At 46.8% G+C, this 21580-nt stretch overlaps 3 protein-coding genes across 5 annotated transcripts in view; 2 read left to right on the forward strand and 1 right to left on the reverse strand.

The window, feature by feature from the left end:
• dgkzb (diacylglycerol kinase, zeta b) overlaps positions 1 to 8724 on the forward strand; it is a 33659-nt gene extending 24935 nt beyond the window's left edge. For all 3 annotated transcript variants that reach the window (XM_026364933.1, XM_026364934.1, XM_026364935.1), the window contains 9 exons: positions 107 to 300; positions 1288 to 1377; positions 2327 to 2395; positions 2520 to 2554; positions 2882 to 2925; positions 3037 to 3157; positions 4396 to 4432; positions 4516 to 4615; positions 6628 to 8724. In XM_026364933.1, coding sequence (XP_026220718.1) covers positions 107 to 300; positions 1288 to 1377; positions 2327 to 2395; positions 2520 to 2554; positions 2882 to 2925; positions 3037 to 3157; positions 4396 to 4432; positions 4516 to 4615; positions 6628 to 6744 — 807 coding nt within the window. In that variant the 3' untranslated portion in view covers positions 6745 to 8724. The remainder of the gene's footprint in view (positions 1 to 106; positions 301 to 1287; positions 1378 to 2326; positions 2396 to 2519; positions 2555 to 2881; positions 2926 to 3036; positions 3158 to 4395; positions 4433 to 4515; positions 4616 to 6627) is intronic.
• Positions 8725 to 10336: 1612 nt separating this feature from the next.
• On the forward strand, positions 10337 to 18598 carry mdkb (midkine b). Its single transcript, XM_026364791.1, has 5 exons — positions 10337 to 10424; positions 12558 to 12646; positions 13465 to 13629; positions 14194 to 14352; positions 17935 to 18598. The coding sequence occupies exons 2-5, from the start codon at positions 12559 to 12561 to the stop codon at positions 17952 to 17954; spliced, it is 432 nt and encodes a 143-aa protein (XP_026220576.1). The 5' UTR covers positions 10337 to 10424; position 12558; the 3' UTR covers positions 17955 to 18598.
• An 854-nt stretch (positions 18599 to 19452) lies between these two features.
• chrm4b (cholinergic receptor, muscarinic 4b) lies at positions 19453 to 20742 on the reverse strand. The gene has a single exon (XM_026365468.1). The coding sequence runs from the start codon at positions 20740 to 20742 to the stop codon at positions 19453 to 19455; it is 1290 nt and encodes a 429-aa protein (XP_026221253.1).
• Positions 20743 to 21580: the final 838 nt, after the last annotated feature.

The raw sequence follows: 21580 nt of genomic DNA on the forward strand, positions 1-21580 counted from the left end.
ATGTTTAGCACCGGTTCACCTGTTTAGCACTGGTTTACATGTTTAGCACCGGTTCACCTGACAGTCTGCTGACGTTGTTGGAACAGTCACATTCTTTTTTTTCCAGGAGCACCTGAACTACGTGACGGAGATCTCTCAGGAGGAGCTGTACATTCTGGACCCTGAGCTGGTCGTTAAGGAGACGGTGGGCACCTCCCCCGGCATGCCCGACCTGGTGGACTCTGAGGAGCACCAGGACCAGCAGAGACAGTTTGCCTTCCCCTGCTCCCCGTCCTCTCCCACCTCCTCAGCCACAGCCAGGTGAGAGACTGAATGCTTGTTACTTACAACAGATTTACTGTCAGTTAAACCAGTAGAGCTGAGATCTCTGGTTTTATCAGTCCAGTAATGGAAACACTACAAATCAGTCGACTATATTAAAGTTTGTCAGCGGCTTGCAGACGTCTGAATAACGACACCCCTTCTTCACCACGACACACCTTTAGATCGACTACATTACTTGGGGTCCTGTTTTCGAACTCGAAAACAGGACCCCAAGACACTTAGACTCCTCCCACCTGGGGAGACCAGGGCACCTTTTTCTGATTTGACTTGGGGGTGCTGCTTGACACTCGGCTGCAAACCCAGTGCACGCTTAAGACCCTGGTTTGATGAAGCCAACAGGAAAAGATCATCTGCAAAAAGCAGCGATGAAATCCTGTGGTCCCAAACCGGACTCCCTCCGGCCTCTGGCTGCTGACAAAGTCCGCCCTGTCAGAGTCCAACATGCACGGGGGAACAGGTCTAACTTATTGTCGGCAATGAGAACCTAGCTCCTGCTTAAATAGATAAAATACTAAATGTTTTTAAAATGTGGAGTGTGAGAAGTGTAAAGAAACTCTGGAGAGTTTGGAGACAAAGCAAATTCCACATGTGCAGGATTTCATCTGTTGTTTTAGACTCAGACCTGGTCCAGAACAAAACCAGGTCCAGGCCTCAGACCCGGTTCAGACCTCAGGATGTGTTGCTAACAGCTCTGTGTGACCTGAGCGACTCCTGCTGGACAAACCAGGTCCTGCAGCTGCTGCCCTGTCGCAATGAGCAGTTCAGAATGTGGGTGAATCTGAGTCTTGGGCCCCGGGGATCTGGGGGAGGGGGCAGCTGGTCGTTACCTGCTGCCGTCAGAACAGAAATCAATAACGTGCTGTTTCCACGGAGCTGCTGATCCCATCGTCCGTCTCTTGGTGGCTGTAGTTTGAGTGATGTCTGGATGGAGGAACCACAGGTCTGACTGTGTGTTTGTTTCAGGGTGAGAGACTTTCAGAGGAAGAGGATCTCCAGTGACAGTTCAGTGGCCGATGCTTTGTCCCAGAGCTCCTCTAAGACCAACCTCTGCAGGTAATCTCACACACACACACACACACACACACACACACACACACACACACGTTATCCTCCTTATGAACAGCTGGTTCTCATCTGAAACAAGTGATTTGTGATTTGAACAAATATCGGAGAGCAGAGTAAAGTCTGTTCAGAGTTTATTTTCTCGCTCCCATCTCAGATCACAGCAGTTCACAGTAAAAAATCTGTGTTCACAGTTACACAGCTGCATCCACGGATGGATTAAGGATCAGGCCAAACAGTCCCAGGGCCCCAAGGCTTCAGGGGGCCCCTGGAGCACAGTCCCTGTTAATATGTTGACACACAAAGACGCACTGACGACCCCAACAGACAAATGTGTAGCCCGTTGTTTTCCAGAGGCGGTTTAATGAGTCGGTTTGTCTGATGGATTCTGTTCTTGGTCCCGTACGAGCACAGAAATCTGAAGCAGCGGGGATTTGTCTGCTGTAACCTGCCGACATGAGTTCATCCACACAGACACAGTGAGAGCAGGTTCCTGAAAACAGTTTTCAGTTCCATGCAGGAGAAAAGTGGAGATCCTGAACTTGACTGATCCATTTGAAAGGCCACTAAACAGGACTTGGGTTGACAAGTCTGATTGATGTTGTCCAACAGACGCGTCTCCATCCTCGTTAACCACATGTTTGTATTGATTATTCATATTGATCATTGTTGATACTGATCAATATCAATCAAATAATCCAGATGTTTGTCAGAGTGTGAGCTGCTCTCTGTGCCACACAACACAAAGTGAGTCTCAGTGGTCCACTTATCATGGGATCGGTGGTTCGATTCCCGGCTGAAGACACTGAGCCCTATGTTGAGGTCAGACCAGCTGCCATCGGTGTGTGTGTGTGTGTGTGCGCGTGTGTGTGTGAGACCTTGTAATATTCACCATGTGAACTGAACTGTTTCACCTGTCCGTCTTGTCTGTGATCTGAAGGAGGGGGGCAAAGATTCTCAATGTCCATCGCTCCAATACAACCCTCGCTGGTTTCAGACCCCTCATTAGGTAGGAGGCCGCGCTCTGTGCGTGTGTGTGTTGGCTTTCGATGCTTTAATGATGATCCTCACTGTTGTTCTGCAGGTTCATGTCTGATGTTTTCTTCCTCTCGTGTTTCTGGTCTCTTTAACAGTCCCTCCAGTGCTACCTCACACGACCCCGAACAAGGTAAAATCTTCTTCGTATCTGAGCCTCAGTTCAGGTAAAACCTCGTCACTGTGGTTTCTGTTCTGTACAGATCATCTTAATTTGAGTTCTGGAGTATTTCAGTACAGAAGGATCATTTTAGAACCAGAGCAGTGAGTTAATGATCTCACACAGTCCAGATTATTTATGGATGGGATTCTTTTTAAAAAGTAATTTTTATACCAAAATATAAAAAATCCTTTCAGTTATTTTGACAGAACCAACATGTTGATGTTGTTCAACTTTCTAATCACAAGAAACATCGGTCGACCCGGCAGATGTGAGTTCACATCTCATGTGTTTTTTCAGAAGCAGAGTTGATCGGCTGCATCAAGTCTGAGGACCTGAACAGAGTGAGTCCTGATCTAATCTACAATTGCAATTACTGGACTTCCTGCCCGGTTCTGGTTCCGACACAAATCTGAAGCACTGTGGGTCCATGAAACTATTCTGCTGTGTTGCAGTTGATGGAGCTCCACCAGCAGGGGGCCGACGTGCTGCTGCAGGACGCAGCTGGCTGCACGCTGCTGCATCACGCTGTGCAGGTCGGCAGCAAGGAGATCGTCCAGTACCTCATCGACAGTGGTGAGACACAGACGTGGACAGTACCAGAGTCCATTTAGTCCAATAGTCTAGCTGTTAAAAGTCATTTAAAGAAATCCACTGCAGGCTGTACTCTTAAAAAAAAAAAAAAAAACATATCCAGCTTCACAAACCCGAGCACTGGACCGTGGAGGCGTCGGCTTCAACAACAGTACATCGAATAATCAGGAGATTCATTTGTAATTCATGTAGAAATGTTTGAACAGTGGGTAAAAATCAGCAGTTCTTCTCTAGTGACTGTGATTAAACCCAAAAACCCAATATCATCCGTCAGGTCTAGACAGGGAACTCTGATCAGCGGACAGAACCTCCTCTGAGACCGGCCCCTGTTTGGACTGTACATTGTAATAATGAGTTATTTCAAGCTGCTGCTTGTTTCGCTGGTTCACTTTGGTCGTTTGGAGGTTTTACACACGTCAGTCGTTGGAGTTGAAGTTGACAGCCAGTGAATGCAGCTCTGTTCAGCACCAGGCGGGTTTCAGTTCCCAGGCTCTGTAACAGGCAGCTTAATCACTTCAGGTCTGATTGATTAGTTTGACCTCTGCTCTCTCTGAGAGAATATGAGGGTTTGTTTCAGTCCAAACTCCTTTAAAGCCTTTAGGCTGCATGAGGCCACATACACAGACGTGGTGTTGAAGCCCTGCACCTCAAAAGAGAAGCCACAGTTTTCTGTGAGATGAGTTGAAAGTGTCCAACACGTTTCACTGTTCTAATTTTTAAACTAACAAATGAAATACGGAGCCTGAACCTTTACGTCGTAATGACACTGTGAAGGACAGCTGGGTGGACAGACAGGTTCAGCTCTTCCTACAGATGTTCGGGTGGATGAAGATCAAGACTCGCTCCGTTTTCCGTTTCTCGCCGTGGCTCTTCTTCGTGCTGCGACTGTTTCAGTTTGGTTCTTCCTTCAGTTCAGTTTGGGCTCAGAGTGCTGAAACAAAACCCGGTGACAGATCCGCCCGGGGTCGGCTGCTGTCTCAGGAACATGGAGCTGCTTCGGATGCTCCTGCTCTCGGTGACAGCAGCTGAAGATAACAGTGCTTCAAGTATCTCTACCGTCCATTCACAGCATTTATCACCACTTCCAGTGGTTTGTTCTGCGATTTAATCCACATCTGCAGGAACGACGGTTCATGTCTGTCTCCCTCCTGTTGTCAGGGTTCATTTCTTACTGATGACAAGTTTCTGAATGAACTTTGTTTCTGTCTTGTTCCATAAAGTGCCGACGTCTCACCTGGACGTAACGGAGAAAGCGACGTAAGTCTGTTTCTGTCCTGTTTTAAACGAGTGCTCTGCCACTGAACTCGTTCCGCTGAACATCTGCCTCGTCTGTGTTTCAGAGGAGAAACGGCGCTCCACAAAGCTGCCACCTCCTGTCAGAGGAGCATCTGTCATTACCTGGTGGAGGCCGGGGCGTCGCTCATGAAGACGGACCTGCAGGTAAACAGCACTCACCTGTGAAACACACCTGTCCTGTTCAACCAGCCCCTCACTGACACTTTAATTCAAGCCTCACCTGTTTCCTGGTGTTCGGAGCAGGTTTCCACAGAGCCGCCCTCGTCCTTTAAACGGATCTGCAGCAGAATCTGACCCACTTCTGTAAAGTGATTAATGTTGTGTGTCACTGAGGAACGAAGCGCCGCAGGAAGCCCGGCCTCGCTCCGACACACACAAAGGCCGCGGCTCACCGTTGCCATGGTGAAGCCAGTGGTAACAGGAAGCAGCCCATAATCTGAGTTGTTCTCTGCTCCAGCGAATGAAAAGAGTCCATGTGTTGGTTGGAGAGGATTCAGTGCACAGGACGACCTGAGGGGCCTTTTTACCCTCCACCCATTTCTCACACCGTCCACCCGTCTGTCTGTCCGTCCATCCACCCGTCTGTCTGTCGACCCGTCTGTCTGTCTGTCCGTCCACCCGTCTGTCTGTCGACCCGTCTGTCTGTCTGTCCATCCACCCGTCTGTCCGTCGACCCGTCTGTCTATCTGTCCACCCATCTGTCCACCTGTCTGTCTGTCCGTCCACCCTTCTGTCTGTCCACCCGTCTGTCTGTCAGTCCACCCTTCTGTCTGTCCACCCATCTGTCTGTCTGTCCGTATGCCCGTCTGTCTGTCCATCCACCCATCTGTCTGTCTGTCCGTATGCCCGTCTGTCTGTCCGTCCACCCATCTGTCTGTCCGTTCACCCTTCTGTCTGTCCACCCATCTGTCTGTCTGTCCGTATGCCCGTCTGTCTGTCCATCCACCCATCTGTCTGTCTGTCCGTATGCCCGTCTGTCTGTCCGTCCACCCATCTGTCTGTCCGTTCACCCTTCTGTCTGTCCACCCATCTTTCCGTATACCCGTCTGTCTGTCTGTCCATCCACCCGTCTGTCCGTCCACCCGTCTGTCTGTCAGTCCACCCTTCTGTCTGTCCACCCATCTGTCTGTCTGTCCGTATGCCCGTCTGTCTGTCCATCCACCCATCTGTCTGTCTGTCCGTATGCCCGTCTGTCTGTCCGTCCACCCATCTGTCTGTCCGTTCACCCTTCTGTCTGTCCACCCATCTGTCTGTCTGTCCGTATGCCCGTCTGTCTGTCCATCCACCCATCTGTCTGTCTGTCCGTATGCCCGTCTGTCTGTCCGTCCACCCATCTGTCTGTCCGTTCACCCTTCTGTCTGTCCACCCATCTTTCCGTATACCCGTCTGTCTGTCTGTCCATCCACCCGTCTGTCCGTCCACCCGTCTGTCTGTCCATCCACCCGTCTGTCTGTCTGTCCGTCCACCCGCCTGTCCGTCCACCCGTCTGTCTGTCCGTCCATCCGTCTGTCTGTCCATCCACCCGCCTGCCTGTCTGTCCGTCCACCCGCCTGTCCGTCCACCTGTCTGTCTGTCCGTCCACCCGCCTGTCTGTCCGTCCACCCGCCTGTCCATCCACCCGTCTGTCTGTCCGTCCACCCGCCTGTCTGTCCGTCCACCCGTCTGTCTGTCTGTCCGTCCACCCGCCTGTCCGTCCACCCGTCTGTCTGTCCGTCCACCCGTCTGTCTGTCCGTCCACCCGTCCGTTCTTTCCACATTTCATTTATCAGATGCTTTTATCCAAAGCAGGGTAAACGTAAGGAGGTCTAGACCCACAGACCCCTACTGGAGGACTCGAACCCCCATCTTACCGCTACACTAACCAGCTGCTGTGTGTCTTGACAGGATTAACGTCAGCTGTTCTTCTGCTTTAACGGTTCTTTGTTAGAACCACTTGTGTGTTTGTGGTCGTCGTTTGGCTGCAGGATCCCTGATGGGTTTGTACAACTCCAGGTCCAGATCATGACCAGTGCTTAAACTAAAACTTCATCCAGCAGTTGTAGATCTAGTTCTAGATCTGGTTCCTGTTTGGTTTTCTATCATTCTCCTCCTGAGTAAAACACGGGGCATTTTTAATTCGGATGTTTCGACTGAATGTTTCTGTTTTCTCGTTTCAGGGTGAGACCCCCAAACAGCGCGCTGACAAGGCCAACGATCAGGAACTGGCTGACTACCTGGAGAACCGCCAACATTACCAGATGATCCAGAGTGAAGACCAGGAGACGGCGGTCTGACCTCCAACCTGTTTGTCCAAAACATCCGTCTGTCTTTAGGTCTTTACTTCTTTCCGTTCATCGTCTATAGCCAGGGTCAAAGGAAGGAAGTCTTTTGTTAACTCCACAGACCAACAACATATCAACTCGTGCTTCTTCTCTGCTGTAGGAGGCTGCTGGTCAGGTGACGATGGATCATCGTCAGTGGTATTTGTTGTCCACACTAACTACTAACCACAGGCGAGCGTTGAGAATGACAGGATCAGCCTCTGTGCTCTGGTTGAGTCTATAAAAACCCTCTGGACACTAAAGGGAATTCAGATTGGGCCACAAAGACGTTCAGACCTCGGTAAACATTAGCGCTCTGACCTCGTTGTAAAAAGACAGACGTGCGCACAGAAAGCTGCTGCGACCCAACAGTGACTGCATTCATGTGTGTGCAGCTGAAGCTTTAGCAGATAGAACGGCTGCAGAAACGTGTGTTCTTCAAACTTGTAGTGACCTTGTGGATGTATTTGTTCACTCGAAATAGCTAAGAGTTTGCACATTTAACTTAGGCACTGATGGATTTTGCTATTTATCATTTATTTGTGAGGATAAAACACATTTAGCTTGGGATCAAACGCAGTGAAGCCGAGGCATCGACTGCTTCACACTTTTCGATTTTTCTTTTTTTGTCTGTTACAAAGCTGTAAAGCACACAGATGCTTTCGTTGTGATGTGTATCTACTGTGTACATGGCCGAGCGACAGAAGCTGAAGCCAGAAAGCAGTCGAGTATGTATTATTAATCCATTAAATATGATGACATAATACTGTATGATAATGTTTTGTTTGGTTTTATCATTTATGAGGGACTGGTAATAAAGCAGGACGTCCTGTTATTCCCACAAAGGAAATTTAGAGCTGAACTGAGAATCTTATTCTCACATGATAAAATAATTAAATCCTCAGCATCTGTCTACAGTGGTCCCTGAAAGTTTGTGAACCCTTTAGGATCGTCTGCATTCTTATTCTTAAAGAAGACAAATCTGGGTTTTCACCATCCAAGTCTGATCAGGTTTCTGAAGACCACAGAAGAAGAGTAGCTGCCGCTCACCAACCTGGAAACGGTTACAGAAGAAGAGTTTGGACTCCACCAGCTGCCTGTCAGACAGATCTTTACACATGGAGAACATCCCCAGGAGTCGTCGACCAACAAAGATCACAACAAGAGCAGGTCTCGGGGAACCTCAGGGTATTGTAAAGAACATTACTGCCAGACTATGCCCGATCTGTGGAACATGGCGGTGGCAGCATCATGACCTGGACCACGACAACTTGTCATCAATGATGAAGCTGTGAATTCTGAGTTGTGAAGAATCCATCAGCGAACTGAAGCTCAGCAGAAAGTGACGCCACGTTTAACGTCATGTTTATTAAAAATAGAACAAAATTTTAAACGGTTCCCAAACATTCAGTCTCCGCTGTAACTGTTGTTCTGTTATTCAGTTCTTTGCTCCATCTCTGGTTCTGTCCTTCGTTCTATTGAACCATCTATGGCTCTACCGACTGATAATTTAACCCCTGACTGTTGATTGTTGTCTCTATCTACGCTTCCCTGTCATATTTACTATCGTTCTTTCTCTGTATCTATTTCTGTATTCGTGGTTCCATGTAACTTATTGCTCTATTGTTCCGTCCGTTGTATTTGTATCTGTGGTTCTATGCATCATTTGATCTGTACTTCTTTTTATTTATCACTTCATCTGGTTCTGTCATGTTCTTTATCTAGTGTTAAGTTCGAGTTGAAGGAAAGTTGTTCTAAATTTGAATTACGGATCTTCTCCAGTGTTAAACTAATTAAACTAATTAAAATGGTTTTACAACAAAAACCTTTAGTTCAGAAAATCTGCTCTGAACAGTGAGTGAAGCTTTCAGTCGATTAATCATTTCAGACACTGTAAAAATTAAAATGTAAAAGTAACTGATGGATCAGTCAAATAAAATCAGCCGTCCAACCCCCGTGTGTGTGTCTGTGAGAGAATAGAATAGAAATAAAAGAAAGCAGCAAAGGGTTTGGATCTGGATCTGTGAATCCTGAGTGTTTCTGTCTGAAACGGTTTCCACCACCCGTGTCGGTGCAAATTGAGCGTCACGTGATGCCTGAACAGATGTTTGCATCGTGTCCTGCTGAAGACGCAGCTGTTTCCATGAAACGTTTCAGAACCGAGTAAACGGTTATCAGAATAGGACGTAGAACAAACCACCTCCCGCTCTCTGTTCCCAGCTGGAACCTTTTAACAAAGACCTGCACGCATGACTGAGCCATCAGGGCAGAGAGACGTTCTGCTGTGTTTCTGTTTGTCACTGACGGGAGAACGCAGAGTGGTGCTCAGGAGAACTGAGAACCACACAAACTAGTGTACGCTGTGAAAACTCCACTGTAATGAAGCCAGATGTACGAAGGCACAGCTGTGGGTAATGATAGTGTACCTGGATGGTACATGTTTCCAAACTAAGACCATTCTGTTCTGTGCGTCACTATGGGACCTATGGGACCCGACGTGGTACGTACCACCTACTGTTCTGAAGCAACAACCTCGTTACTGCGGATTTACTCTGTTATTACAGGAGAAAGATGAGTCATTACTGAGCAACAAGCTGGAACCCAAAGCAGGATGGACTCATGAGTTTCTGTTTTCAAACTACTGTGAAGGCAAATGACCAACTGAACACGTTGTACAGTCACACACAGGCTGTACGGGTTGTTCTCACCCACCTGTACCTATGCCGCTAACAGCCAGTGATTTAGATTCCAGCCTGCAGCTGCACTTAGAGTACTTCTTTTAGGGTTCGTTGTGTATGTCCACTTGGTGTTACCGAAGTGTAATTCATAGTGAACATGTTCTGGACATGACACAGTAAGAAAGAGCTCTGTGGGCTGAAGTAGAACATGTAGAACACAGTTGTCCCCCAGACTCAGTCCTATGAAATGAACATTTCAGGTCTTCTTCATGTTAAGATACTGAGTTTGAAAAAGAAGATTTAACTTCATAAATGACGAGGAGTCAGTGTCTTATCAGTACTTTAAACTGTGGCCACGTTCTAAAGAACAGTACACAGACCTTGACCTTGTTCACTGTGAGACTAAAGCAGGTGTCTGCACGCGCTCAGCTCAGCCGACACACAACGTGTCCAGCAGCGTAGCTCACTGTGAGTCGCAGCTCTTTAAAATACAGCAGACTTTAGAAGTGCTCCTCTTTATCAGGTCTGTGCACAATGTGTGCAATGTTCCCGAGCGGCAGCTCGTTAATACGAAGGTCTGCAGAGGACGAGAACGTCGGTTCAGACTCAGGTTCAGGATCTGTGGCCTGTTTGAACAGGACCGATCGTTACTGACACAGTAACTGACACAGTAACAGTGGTACTGAAACAGACACACACACACACACACACACACACACACACTTTACTGTATGTTAATGATCTGTGTGTGTGTGTGTGTGTGTGTGTGTGTGTGTGTGTGTGATGAGGGGAGATTAAAGCTTGTGACGTCACCACGATGCTGGTTTTCATTATTGTCTACATGGGGAGAGAGAGAGAGAGAGAGAGAGAGAGAGAGAGGGGGGTGGGGTGGAGGTGTTGAGCAGCACAAGCTGCAGGCAGTGACAGAAGGCGACGACTCCCCAGCTCGACTGGCTGCTCCTCTGAACCTGACAAGTAAGTTTCCTTCTTTTCTCGCCTTAAACACCGACTCTGTGTTTGGGTCATTTAGAAAAGCTCAAGTTAGAACTAGTAGGATTCTGGTTGTGAAGCGTGCAGCACGGTCCTGGAGCAGAACCAGTTCAGTCAGGTCCTGTACGAGCAGATGGGCTCCGTCTTTACAGTCACACATGTTGGATTTCTCTCTCTCACTTATTTTCCTTGATCTGTGTCTTGTAAAAACTGAAGCAGAATTCTTATGAACATCTGAACTAGTTTGTAGATAAAGTAGAATTCATCTTTTAAACAACATTTTCAGAAGATTTGTTGCTTTTCTTTGTCGTTTGATGGTTGATAGTTGAACTCTGCTGAAATGATGATGATGTTTAAAATGGACGAGTTTATTGTGAAGTATGTCTCCAGCTTTATTTTGGAACAGGTGTGATCAGAAGTTGTTCTCTTCTCTGTAGTTTTCTGATTTGGGTTCATGGTTTTTGGTTCATTTATTTTAGTTTAGGTGCACAGAGGAAACCTGTGCACATGTTCTGGCCTCTGGCACAGTTCCTATAGCCCCGACATGGTTGTTGCTGCAGTTGGACCAGTTCCAGCTTGGTTTTAATGAAAGTGGCGTCTCGTCTCCAACACTTTGTTCCAGCTGAAATAGTTCATATCGGTTTTCATTTGAGCGGATGTTTCCTTCGCTTCTTGCCTCGCCACAGCGACCGGGCTGCAGGAAGGGCCCCTGCCTTGGGGAGCATGCATGCCTTTCTTTATGACTGTGCTGCAGATGAAAACCAGCTCCGCAGGAGCAGAGTTGAACAGCTTTAAACTTTGCCTCCGGATATGAGAGTGAACCCTGAGTTTGAAGAGGAAGTTGCTCTAAATGTTGTTCCTCGTTCTGAACCAAAGGGAGCATCCCACTCCTTTTCTTCATGCTAAGATTTCATTGTTTTCTTATGCAAATACGTTTCTATTCAGGGTGGTGGGGGCCAAGCAGGGGGCTCCTAAGATGTGGCATGGAATCTGTGTTTGGCTTTAGAGAAATGAAACCAGGCTAGAAGAGGCTTTGTTTTGGCCCAATGAATCAGTATTCTTTTGAGGGAGAATCTAAAGGGCCCTTTCAGGAGCGGCTTGCCCCCCCTCCACCACCCCGCTACCCCCCGCCCCTCTTCTTCATTGATGGAGGACAGACTGGAGGCCTGCTGAGAGCTGGTTCTTTTCTCATAAAAGGCCGCAGGAGGAGCGAGAAGAGCAGGATTTGCTCTGCCAGCTGACATGTGAAAGAGAGCCATTGCTTTAATGGAGGCCTGAAAGAGGAGTCTGTCATTTCTCAGGACAATGACAACAGAGAGGGAAAGAGGAGCTCTATGGGTAATTGACTCTCTCTTTGTGAAAGCTGAACCAAGAGCCTGCTCCACATTTCTGCTGTGAGCTGATGTGACGCTCATCAAACGAGAACTACATCAAAATAAGTCCCAAATATGTCCCGACAACAGCAGCAGTGTCTGAATACATTAGCCTACTTCTATAATCCTCGTGCTGCTGTGACTACAATAGTCAGATTATTTGGCTTAAGCTCTGTGAGATTTGGGGGACCGAGCTGAAAAGGGAGCAGATTTGATTTGGACTAAATTTGGACCATCTGGCCCCGGCCGGGCCCGACGGCCGACATCACGCACCACAACAAAACAACACGCTTTTTACATCCACAGAGCTCGCGGTCAAATTTCAAACTGGACTTTTTAGGTTAAACAAATCGTTTGTAAAACTTATTTATGTTAAGAAGAGAAGATCAGTTGATTCCACTAAATCCCTTTCTGCTGGTTTCCAGTCCACAGTGGGACATGACAGGCCCCCACCCCTCCACCACAGGGGCGAGACCCCAGACTGGTCATTTTTCATCTCTGCGGTCGTTTGGAGTTGTTTTCGTGGGCACTTTGAGCTTCTTAGTGGTTTTTCAGATGCGTTTCAGCCTTTTTTGGTTCTTTTGCATCGTTTCGAGTCTCTTTATGGATATTTTATGTCTCTTTTTGTGCTCATACTGAGTCTCTTATGATGCAGTTATTAAAACAAATGATGCCTGTGGCTGAATGTTAAAGGATTTATCCGTTTATGATCCTATTAAACACGTCCATGTTTCTGTGTCTACAGAATGAGAAGTTTGTTCTCAGTAACGCTGCTGCTGCTCCTGGCCCTGACGCTCACCACCGAGGCCAACAAGAGAACCAAAAATCACAAAGGTGAGAACTTTCAGTCCCAGACACAGAGACGTTAAATGTGAATATTAGCACATTGAAATCTCCGAACTGCTGATGAGAATTTAGTATGAGGTCAGAACACAAACACTATTTGATAACTGAATATCGTAAGTATCAGTAAATCAACACCCCGTTTACTGACGTAACAATACTGATATAAGAAGTGCTTCCAGTGACAGTCCTGTATATCTAATAAAAATAAGAAGGGGTCTGATGTTCGACTTTATTATTATGAAGTTAATGAAGTTGACACTTTTCTCCATCCAGTTTTACAGAACACACTCGACGCACGAGGTTCGAGTAAGACCAGTTCTCCTCGTTAGTTTTGTTCAAACTAAAGCGGAAACTCTCTGAACCCTGACGGGACAGAAGGAGATCACACGTGTCGACTTTTATCTTCAGATTCCAAACTTAATCCACCTCTTCAAGTTTCACTGAGCTGCCCATAGCAGATCTGTCAGGCTCATATTCCAGTTTCTACAGGACTACAGTGTGTTTCTACAGTGCACGGCTGTCATCAGAAATCAGAAGTCCTAACTAGTGAAATGAGTCATTTTCTGGATTCAGTCTTTCCAGAGTAAACTTCCATTAATCTACTTAGAATCTGGGAAAAACAGAGGCTGCACGTTTTTAAGTTTTCCTGAGTTGTCTGAACATCCACGATCCACTGCAGACAGGAGCTGAGAGTTCGGCTGCTTTAATGCAGACATGAACATAAACACGTTTACTCTCAGCTTGTATTCTACTGTAAAATGACTGAAGTCATCACTTAAAGAAGCTGCGACTCTCTGTTCCACCAGGTGGGAAGTCCAGGCCCGCTTCAGAGTGCACCGCTGCAGAGACCAAGTACGGGAAATGTGTGCCGGATAAGGGAGAGTGTGGAGAAGGACTGAGAGAGGTCACCTGTAAAGATCGCACTGACAAGATTCACTGCAAGATCCCCTGCAACTGGAAGAAGGACATCAGTAAGAGTCACAGCACTATAACTATTCACACATGTAGTAATGTAGGACAGAGAGGCACAGAGATGAGGTACAAGTACACAGACTCAATATTCATGTTGAAGTACTACACACACGCTGTAAAATAAACGGAAGTGATTTTTTGTTGAACGTTTGAGTCGAGTCGAGGTTTGATCCACGTGTCTGAACAACGAAACAGCTCCATGTAGCTGGTGTCGCTCTAAAGTCTGAATGTTAGTTTGATCATTCAGACGTCTGCAGCTCAATCAATTGAACTGGAAATTCAGGAAATGAGCTGCTAACAGACTGTGGAGAGCGTAGTGTACGATGTGCATCATCACAGCCCGTCACTACACATATTGGAATTTGTTTTCAGAGGGTGGAACTGGAGCTGCAGGTTATGGTACAATCCTGAGTTCACCTGTAAAACCTCTGGAGAACTCGTCTGCTGACATGTGGACAAACTCGTTACTTACTTATTAACCGTCACCACACGGACACGAGACGGACGCAGTTCAACAAACTGCATCAGTGACTGACGGTTTCACTGTTGTCCATTTCTTCCAGGTGACTGTAAGTATAAGTTCGGGCCGTGGGGACCGTGCGACGCTGCCACTAAAACCAAGACTCGATCAGGATCGCTGAAGAGAGCCATGTACAACGCCGAGTGTCAAACCACCGTCAAGGTGTCCAAACCCTGCGCCCCCAAAGTCAAAGGAAACGGAGGTGAGACCTGCAGGTTCAGCACAAACACCAGGGACGGGTTCTGAATGTACAGTGACGCTGCCCGGTTCTCTGTAGGATCTGATGAGTGTTCAGGACACAGAGGTTCTGTGCCCGGCCGTGTTCACGTGACAAAGCAGAACATGTCTCTCATATGACTTCATCATCATCACCATCAGTGTGGGAGAGTCAAGATGTTCATGAATCAAATCCTCAGAGGTTCAAGTTTCTCATGTCGAACTACAATGTATTAAAACAGCCCGACGGTTCTGATGAGTCTGATTTGTGCTTTACGTTGTCGCCCAAATAACTGAAGTGTAGGTATGTAAAAATGAATACGTTGAAATACAAGCAGGGAGAGTCAGTCCAGTACTACGACTAGTACTGTGTTGTAGTTTTACTTCTACTTCTACAAGCATTAGCACTAAAACTAATAAGAACCTGTTAAACATTTGGGTTCAGATCAGTTAACAGATGATTTGTGATGGTTACATTTAGTAGTAAAAGTATTGATAGTACAGCAGTAGTCCTGTGTTATGTCATTGGTACCTCCAGAATCAATGACAGGAGCTGGTTTCAATACTCTTGAAAGACAAACTTGAACCTTCAGGATATGATTAGTGAAAACATTCAGGGATTTGCACAAAATTGTGGATCCAAGATCCATCTGAAGTCACGTGATGGACATGTACTGTACTCACAGGTACAGGGAACTCATTCAATTCAATTTTATTTGAAGAGCGCTTTTTACAATTGACATTGTCACAAAGCAGCTTTACACAACCAAAGAACAGTACATGAACAGTGTATGTGTATGAGTCATAATAATCAGATTGTCCCTGATGAGCAAGCCGAGGGCGACAGTGGCAAGAAAAAACTCCCTGAGAAGGCAACAGGAAGAAACCTTGAGAGGAACCAGAGTCAACAGGGAACCCATCCTCATATGGGTGATTACACGCTGTGTAGGCAGCAGTCCAGTATAACAGTTAATGTCTTTTAAGTTAATATGGAGTCCAGTTAGTTATTGCAGGCAGACTTGTTCCATTCCTTGACTATCGAGCGTTGAGTCGAGACCTCCAAGAAACAGCTTCCGACGTCCGCCGAGGCCGGGACCGACATCATAGTAGCTTGTGACCAATCCAGTCTCCAAACGCATCCCAAAGGGCAAACGGTGGATCCAGGCGACGAGATCTCCAGCCAGAAGTTGGGCGTCAGGACGAGTCAGACAGGTCCAGAGGGCAAAGGGTGGAATGACGTGTAGCTCGACAGAGAGACAGGAAGAGGGAAAAGAGAGAGGGAGAGGGAAAGAGAGAGAAGAGGAGAGATTGCAGTTAGTTGTATTCACAGTCAGATAAAGTTTGAGGTGAATGTATATTTAGTGTAGTGCAGCAGGGACTCCGGCAGGACTAATTATGACAGCCTAACTAAAAGGGTGGGTTCAGAAGGAAACACAGACATGAGGGCTCCCTGGGATGTAGAGCAACCAAACACTTCACCATCAACAAACCCGAGTGATCAGTGAGAGTTGGGAAGACAGCATCTAAACATACCAGTTCACCATAATGCTCTACGTCCATGAGTCCTTCCCAGATCTATTTACTCAAATGCTTGACTAAATAGGTAGGTTTTCAGCCTAGACTTAAACACTGAGACTGTGTCTGAGTCCCGAACGCTATTTGGAAGGCTATTCCATAACTTTGGGGCTTTGTAAGAAAAGGCTCTGCCCCCAGCTGTAGTTTTTATGATACAAGGTACTGACAGGCAGCCAGCATCCTTTGATCAAAGTAGGCGTGGTGGATCATAAGACACTAGCAGTTCACTCAGATACTGCGGCGCAAGACCATTTAATGCTTTAAATGTCAGAAGTAGTATTTTAAAATCAATGCGAAATTTCACGGGGAGCCAATGAAGTGTAGATAAGATAGGCGAGATGTGATCGTATCTTCTGGTTCGAGTGAGGACTCTCGCTGCTGCATTCTGAACTAACTGAAGCTTGTTTATGCACCTGGTTGAACAGCCAGACAGTAAGGCATTACAGTAGTCCAACCTAGAGGTGATGAAAGCATGGACAAATTTTTCTGCATCATTTAGTGACAAAATATTCCTTATTTTGGCAATATTTCTGAGGTGAAAGAAAGCTGTCCTGGTGACATTATCTACATGAGCTTCAAATGAAAGACTGGAATCTAGAATCACACCATGGTCTTTTACTGTTGCACTAGATGTAACAGAAAGGCCATCTAGAGTTACGGTGTGATCTAACATCTTGCTTCTAGCTGCAGATGATCCTATAACTAGTACTTCTGTCTTATCAGGATTTAGCAGAAGGAAGTTAATTAGCATCCAGTCTCGTATATCCTTTACACATTGCTCAACTTTATTAAGCTGTTTGATCTCATCTGGTTTTGATGAAACATATAACTGTGTGTCGTCAGCATAACAATGAAAGTTAATACCATGTTTACGGATAATGTTGCCCAGAGGAAGCATGTAGAGGGAAAAAAGCAGGGGGCCTAAAACTGAACCCTGTGGAACACCAAACTCCACTGGAGAGCATGTGGAGTAATCGCCATTTAGATCTACATACTGATAACGATCAGTCAAATAGGACCTAAGCCAGGAGAGGGCCGTTCCCCTAATTCCAACAACATTTTCTAGTCTGTGTAGGAGAATACTATGGTCAATGGTGTCGAAAGCTGCACTGAGATCGAGTAGCACAAGCATAGAGACACTACCCTGATCAGCGGCCAATAGGAGGTCATTTAATAAATAGGAGGTCATTTACTAACTCACGTGACCTCAGCCGTGCACTTGTCCGAGCCCAGAGTCCGTCTCACCTGCCGGTGGCACTGAAGCTTCACTCTGCAGTTGTTTTGACGCGGGTCAGAGCTCGGTGGGCGACATGAACAGTTACTAAACCAACACTGAGGTTTCTTTAGAAGAAGAATCCTTCCTGTGAGTTTTCAGCTGCAGATGTTTGTGATACAAACATTTCAGCGCGTAGCGACACAACATGGGTTACATTCAAAAACGTCTTGTACTGTTGAGAGTAAAATATGATCCTGACAACGTGGTTGCTGTAAAACACTCAACTGAACAACTGCAGTTTTGCAGCGTTCAGGTTCCACAGTTGAAGAGAAAAGCTGCTTTCATTAGATATTAAACACTGAGCAGAAGAGAAGAACTCGAATTGTGACTTCGTAACCAAATATGAGACGATCCCGAGTTGTTCAGTCCTGTTGATAGGTACAAACCTCTGCTGGGTTCTGGTGTCAAATAAGCCTTAAACACATCAAACTGGACTTCCTAGTTTAGAATTTATTGACACACTGGTACACGAGACACCGACCGCTGTCCTAAACCGCCGCTAACTCACAAACAGAACAGCCAGTGAACGTTAACAATCAGTTTTCCAAATGTTGTGTGAGGAAGGTTTGAGACGTTGGTTAGCAACAGTCCACAGGGAACATTTTACTGTTTAACTCACAGTTTGTTGGAAGCTGCTGTAGATTCAGCTGCAGAACCATATTTACAGCCTCTGAACACAGCCTGAGGTTAATGAAACTCCTCCTCTCTCCTTCACAGGAGGGAAGAAGTCGAACTAAAGGATGAAAAGAGAAGCAGATGACAGCAGGATTTCTCCTCCTCCAGCTGAACAATCGTCTCCTTCCTTCATCAGACACAAAAAACCGAGAGACTCCTCCAAAACAAACCAACCACCTTCCACTTTTGGCCTCTTTCGACTTCTTGTTTTACTGATTTGTGATTTGATGTTCTTGTGTTTATTTGGATTAAATGTGGAATGCTTTTTCCCGTATTCTCCCACTAGATAACAAATAATAATCCTGTCCTTGTAGCCGATAGCTTGTTATAACAGATAGTCCTAAAAGATTTACTGTAGCTGAAGGTAAATTAACATCCAAGAGACGTTCGGATCCAGTGTGAAACCTAAACTCGACTGTCCGGGACGTCTTCCACTGGATTCTAACGAGTTTGGTTTTGAGACCAGTTTGGAATCATCACCTTTAAATGTGTTGGATGGATCTGTAATCTTCTATAAGAGCTATTTTTGGAACTATAGATTATTGACGCTGCAAAGATGGGACTTGTATAAAAGAAGAAATTAAATACTGTACATTGTTTTGGTGAAGAGTTTGTTCTGTTCACTCAAAGTGTGACACGAATGAAACGAGGTGACATCAGCTTCACATTAATAGTTCATAGTTCAGTGGAATAAATGATCATAAATATCTTCTGTTTGGAACCACAAATATACACACACACGTTAAACACAGCTGCTTCCCTCATGTAGAACACCAAGGTGGTTCTCCACCTGGTAGATCCTTTGAGCAATCAGACCAGGACTTTACCAAACCAAAGAGAGCTCAGCAGGGACCCTTACCGTCTCCAACTTATCTGTGAATTAAAGGTGAAGTTCAGGGTAAAGTGTCCGGCAACGTTTCATTATCAAACCAAACTAAATAACATGAGGAGAAGATTAAAACACAACAAAGAGAAGCTCAGTTAAGACCAGGTCACATGAGGTTTCTATCAAGTACTGGCTCTGGGTTGATCTGTCGGAGGTAAACTTGACAAACAGATGGAGAATTTAGATCAACTGGACAAAATGAGCAATGCATTGGAATCGAGGACTACACCTTTAAAAATATGACATGGCTAAGATCAGAAAGACGAGAAAGTCTTCATCAGACCTCCACCAGTGACCAGTCAGACTAGTTCTACTGGGCAGCTGAAGGTTCAACACCACAGTTGGCATTGATGACATTAGCATGCTGGGTTCACGCCGTCCTGTCTGTGATGCCATCTGGTGGTTGAAGAACATGAAAAAGGGCTGAAAGGAAATTCAGTTAAAGGTACAGACAGCTGCTCCAGGGGTGAGAAGAAAAGTCACTGAACTACTTTGCAACCTGAAAGTCAGGTGACCCACGGCCTCATTAAAGGTCAGACACCCCCTCTGCTGGTTTTCTGCTCCAGAACCGTCCCCACACACTGTGCAGCCAGACTCAGCCCTCAAAACCCCGTCCAGTCGTGAACAACCCCCCACCGTGTCATAACAAAGCAGAAGAGGATGAGACAGCTGTGTCACTGAAGCTTCGTCCTGCGACAGCACAGGAGGCTGCAGAAGGTTTTCCTGAAGCTGGTGTTGCACAGGGCGTAGCAGGCGGGGTTGATGGTGCTGTTGATGTAACACAGCCAGTATCCTGTGGTCCACACCACGCTGGGGATGCAGACGTGACAGAAGGCGGCGATGACGGCCATGACGTTGTAGGGCGTCCAGGTGAGGATGAAGGCCAGCAGGATGGACAGGACGGTCTTGGTGACCCTCCTTTCTCTCGCCATAACACGGCGCCTCCTGCTCTCCTGAGACCTGAAGCTGGGACAGGCGGACAGCGCTGCTGAGGCGGTCCTGTGGAGGTCGGTGCTGGATGAGGACTCAGTCTCGGTCTTGTTGCAGTCTGAGTCTCTGGTGTGGCGGGGGCTGCTCTGAGGTTGATGCTGCTGAGGAGATGGACGGACTTCTGACATGTCCCCAGGACCTCTGGATGCTCTTCGTTTCTTTCTGGGCTTTGAAGTGCTACACTCCGATTGGTTAGGAGACAGGCTGGACAGGAGAAAGTCTTCCAAGAATAGACCGGACGTGCCGAGTGCGTGTCTCTGCGGCTGCAGCGCGCTCAGACGGCGGTGGCTGGCAGCGGACAAGCAGCTATACAGGACGATCATGATGAGCGCCGGCAGGTAAAAGGAAGCGAGCGTCGTCCCCAGAGTGGCGGCAGGACTGGCCAGCAGAAGGATGTAACAGTGTCCGTCGGGGACCCCGCGTTTCTCCCCAACCGTCTGCCAGCTGAGGATGGTGGGAGCCCAGAGGATGAAGGACGTCAGCCAGGCCGCTCCGATCATCAGACCGGCCATCCTGCCCGTCCGCCTCGCCGGGTAGCTGAGCGGTCGCGTCACGCAGAAGTACCGGTCCAGACTGATGATGAGCAAATTCATGACAGAGGCGCTGCTCACCACGTAGTCCAGAACGAGCCACGCGTCACAGAGAACAGCTCCCAGGGGCCAGTGGCCCCGCAGCAGGTAGAGCGAGTACAGGTTCATGGAGAGCAAGCCGACGATCAGATCGGCCACTGCCAGGCTCAGCAGGAAGTAGTTGTTGACTGTGCGCAGGCGGCGGTTGACTTTAATGGACAGGATCACCAGCGTGTTGCCGAGCACGGTGGTGATGCTGATGGAGGTGGTTACCATGGCGACGAGCACCAGCTCAGCCACGTTGTAGGGACCTCCCTCTGTGGCGGGAGGCTGACAGGAAGCGTCGACACATAGTCGCAGCCACACAGAGGTGTTGAACTCAGGTGGCTCAGGTGTTTGTCCCATGGTTCCTGAAAAACAACACACACAGCGGAGCAAGGATCAGTGTGTGCATACGTAGTACTACAGTAGTAGTACATCAGTAGTAGTACAGTAGTACTACAGTAGTAGTACAGTAGTAGTACAGTAGTACTACAGTAGTAGTACTTCCGTAGTAGTACAGTAGTACTACAGGTGTTTGTCCCATGGTTCCTGAAAAACAACACACACAGTGAAGCAAGGATCAGTGTGTACATACGTAGTACTACAGTAGTAGTACATCAGTAGTACTACTGTAGTACTACAGTACTGTAGTACTACAGTAGTAGTACAGGTGTTTGTCCCATGGTTCCCTAAAAATAACACACACAGTGAAGCAAGGATCATTGTGTGCATATGTAGTACTACAGTAGTAGTACATCAGTAGTAGAATAGTAGTACATCAGTAGTACAGTTGTACTACAGTAGTACTACAGTACTGCAGTACTTCAGTAGTAGTACAGTAGTACTACAGTAGTAGTACAGTAGTACTACAGGTGTTTGTCCCATGGTTCCTGAAAAACAACACACACAGTGAAGCAAGGATCAGTGTGTACATACGTAGTACTACAGTAGTAGTACAGTAGTAGTACAGCAGTAGTACAGCAGTAGTAGTACAGTAGTAGCCCAGTAGTACAGCAGTAGTACTACAGTACTGTAGTACAGCAGTAGTACAGCAGTGGTACAGTAGTAGTACAGTACTGCAGTACTATAGTAGTACTACAGTAGTAGTACATCAGTAGTAGAATAGTAGTACATCAGTAGTACAGTTGTACTACAGTAGTACTACAGTACAGTAGTACAGCAGTAGTACAGCAGTATGTAC

This window comes from Anabas testudineus, chromosome 6 (assembly GCF_900324465.2).
Source record: "Anabas testudineus chromosome 6, fAnaTes1.2, whole genome shotgun sequence".
In the NCBI taxonomy this organism is placed as follows: Eukaryota; Metazoa; Chordata; class Actinopteri; order Anabantiformes; family Anabantidae; genus Anabas; species Anabas testudineus.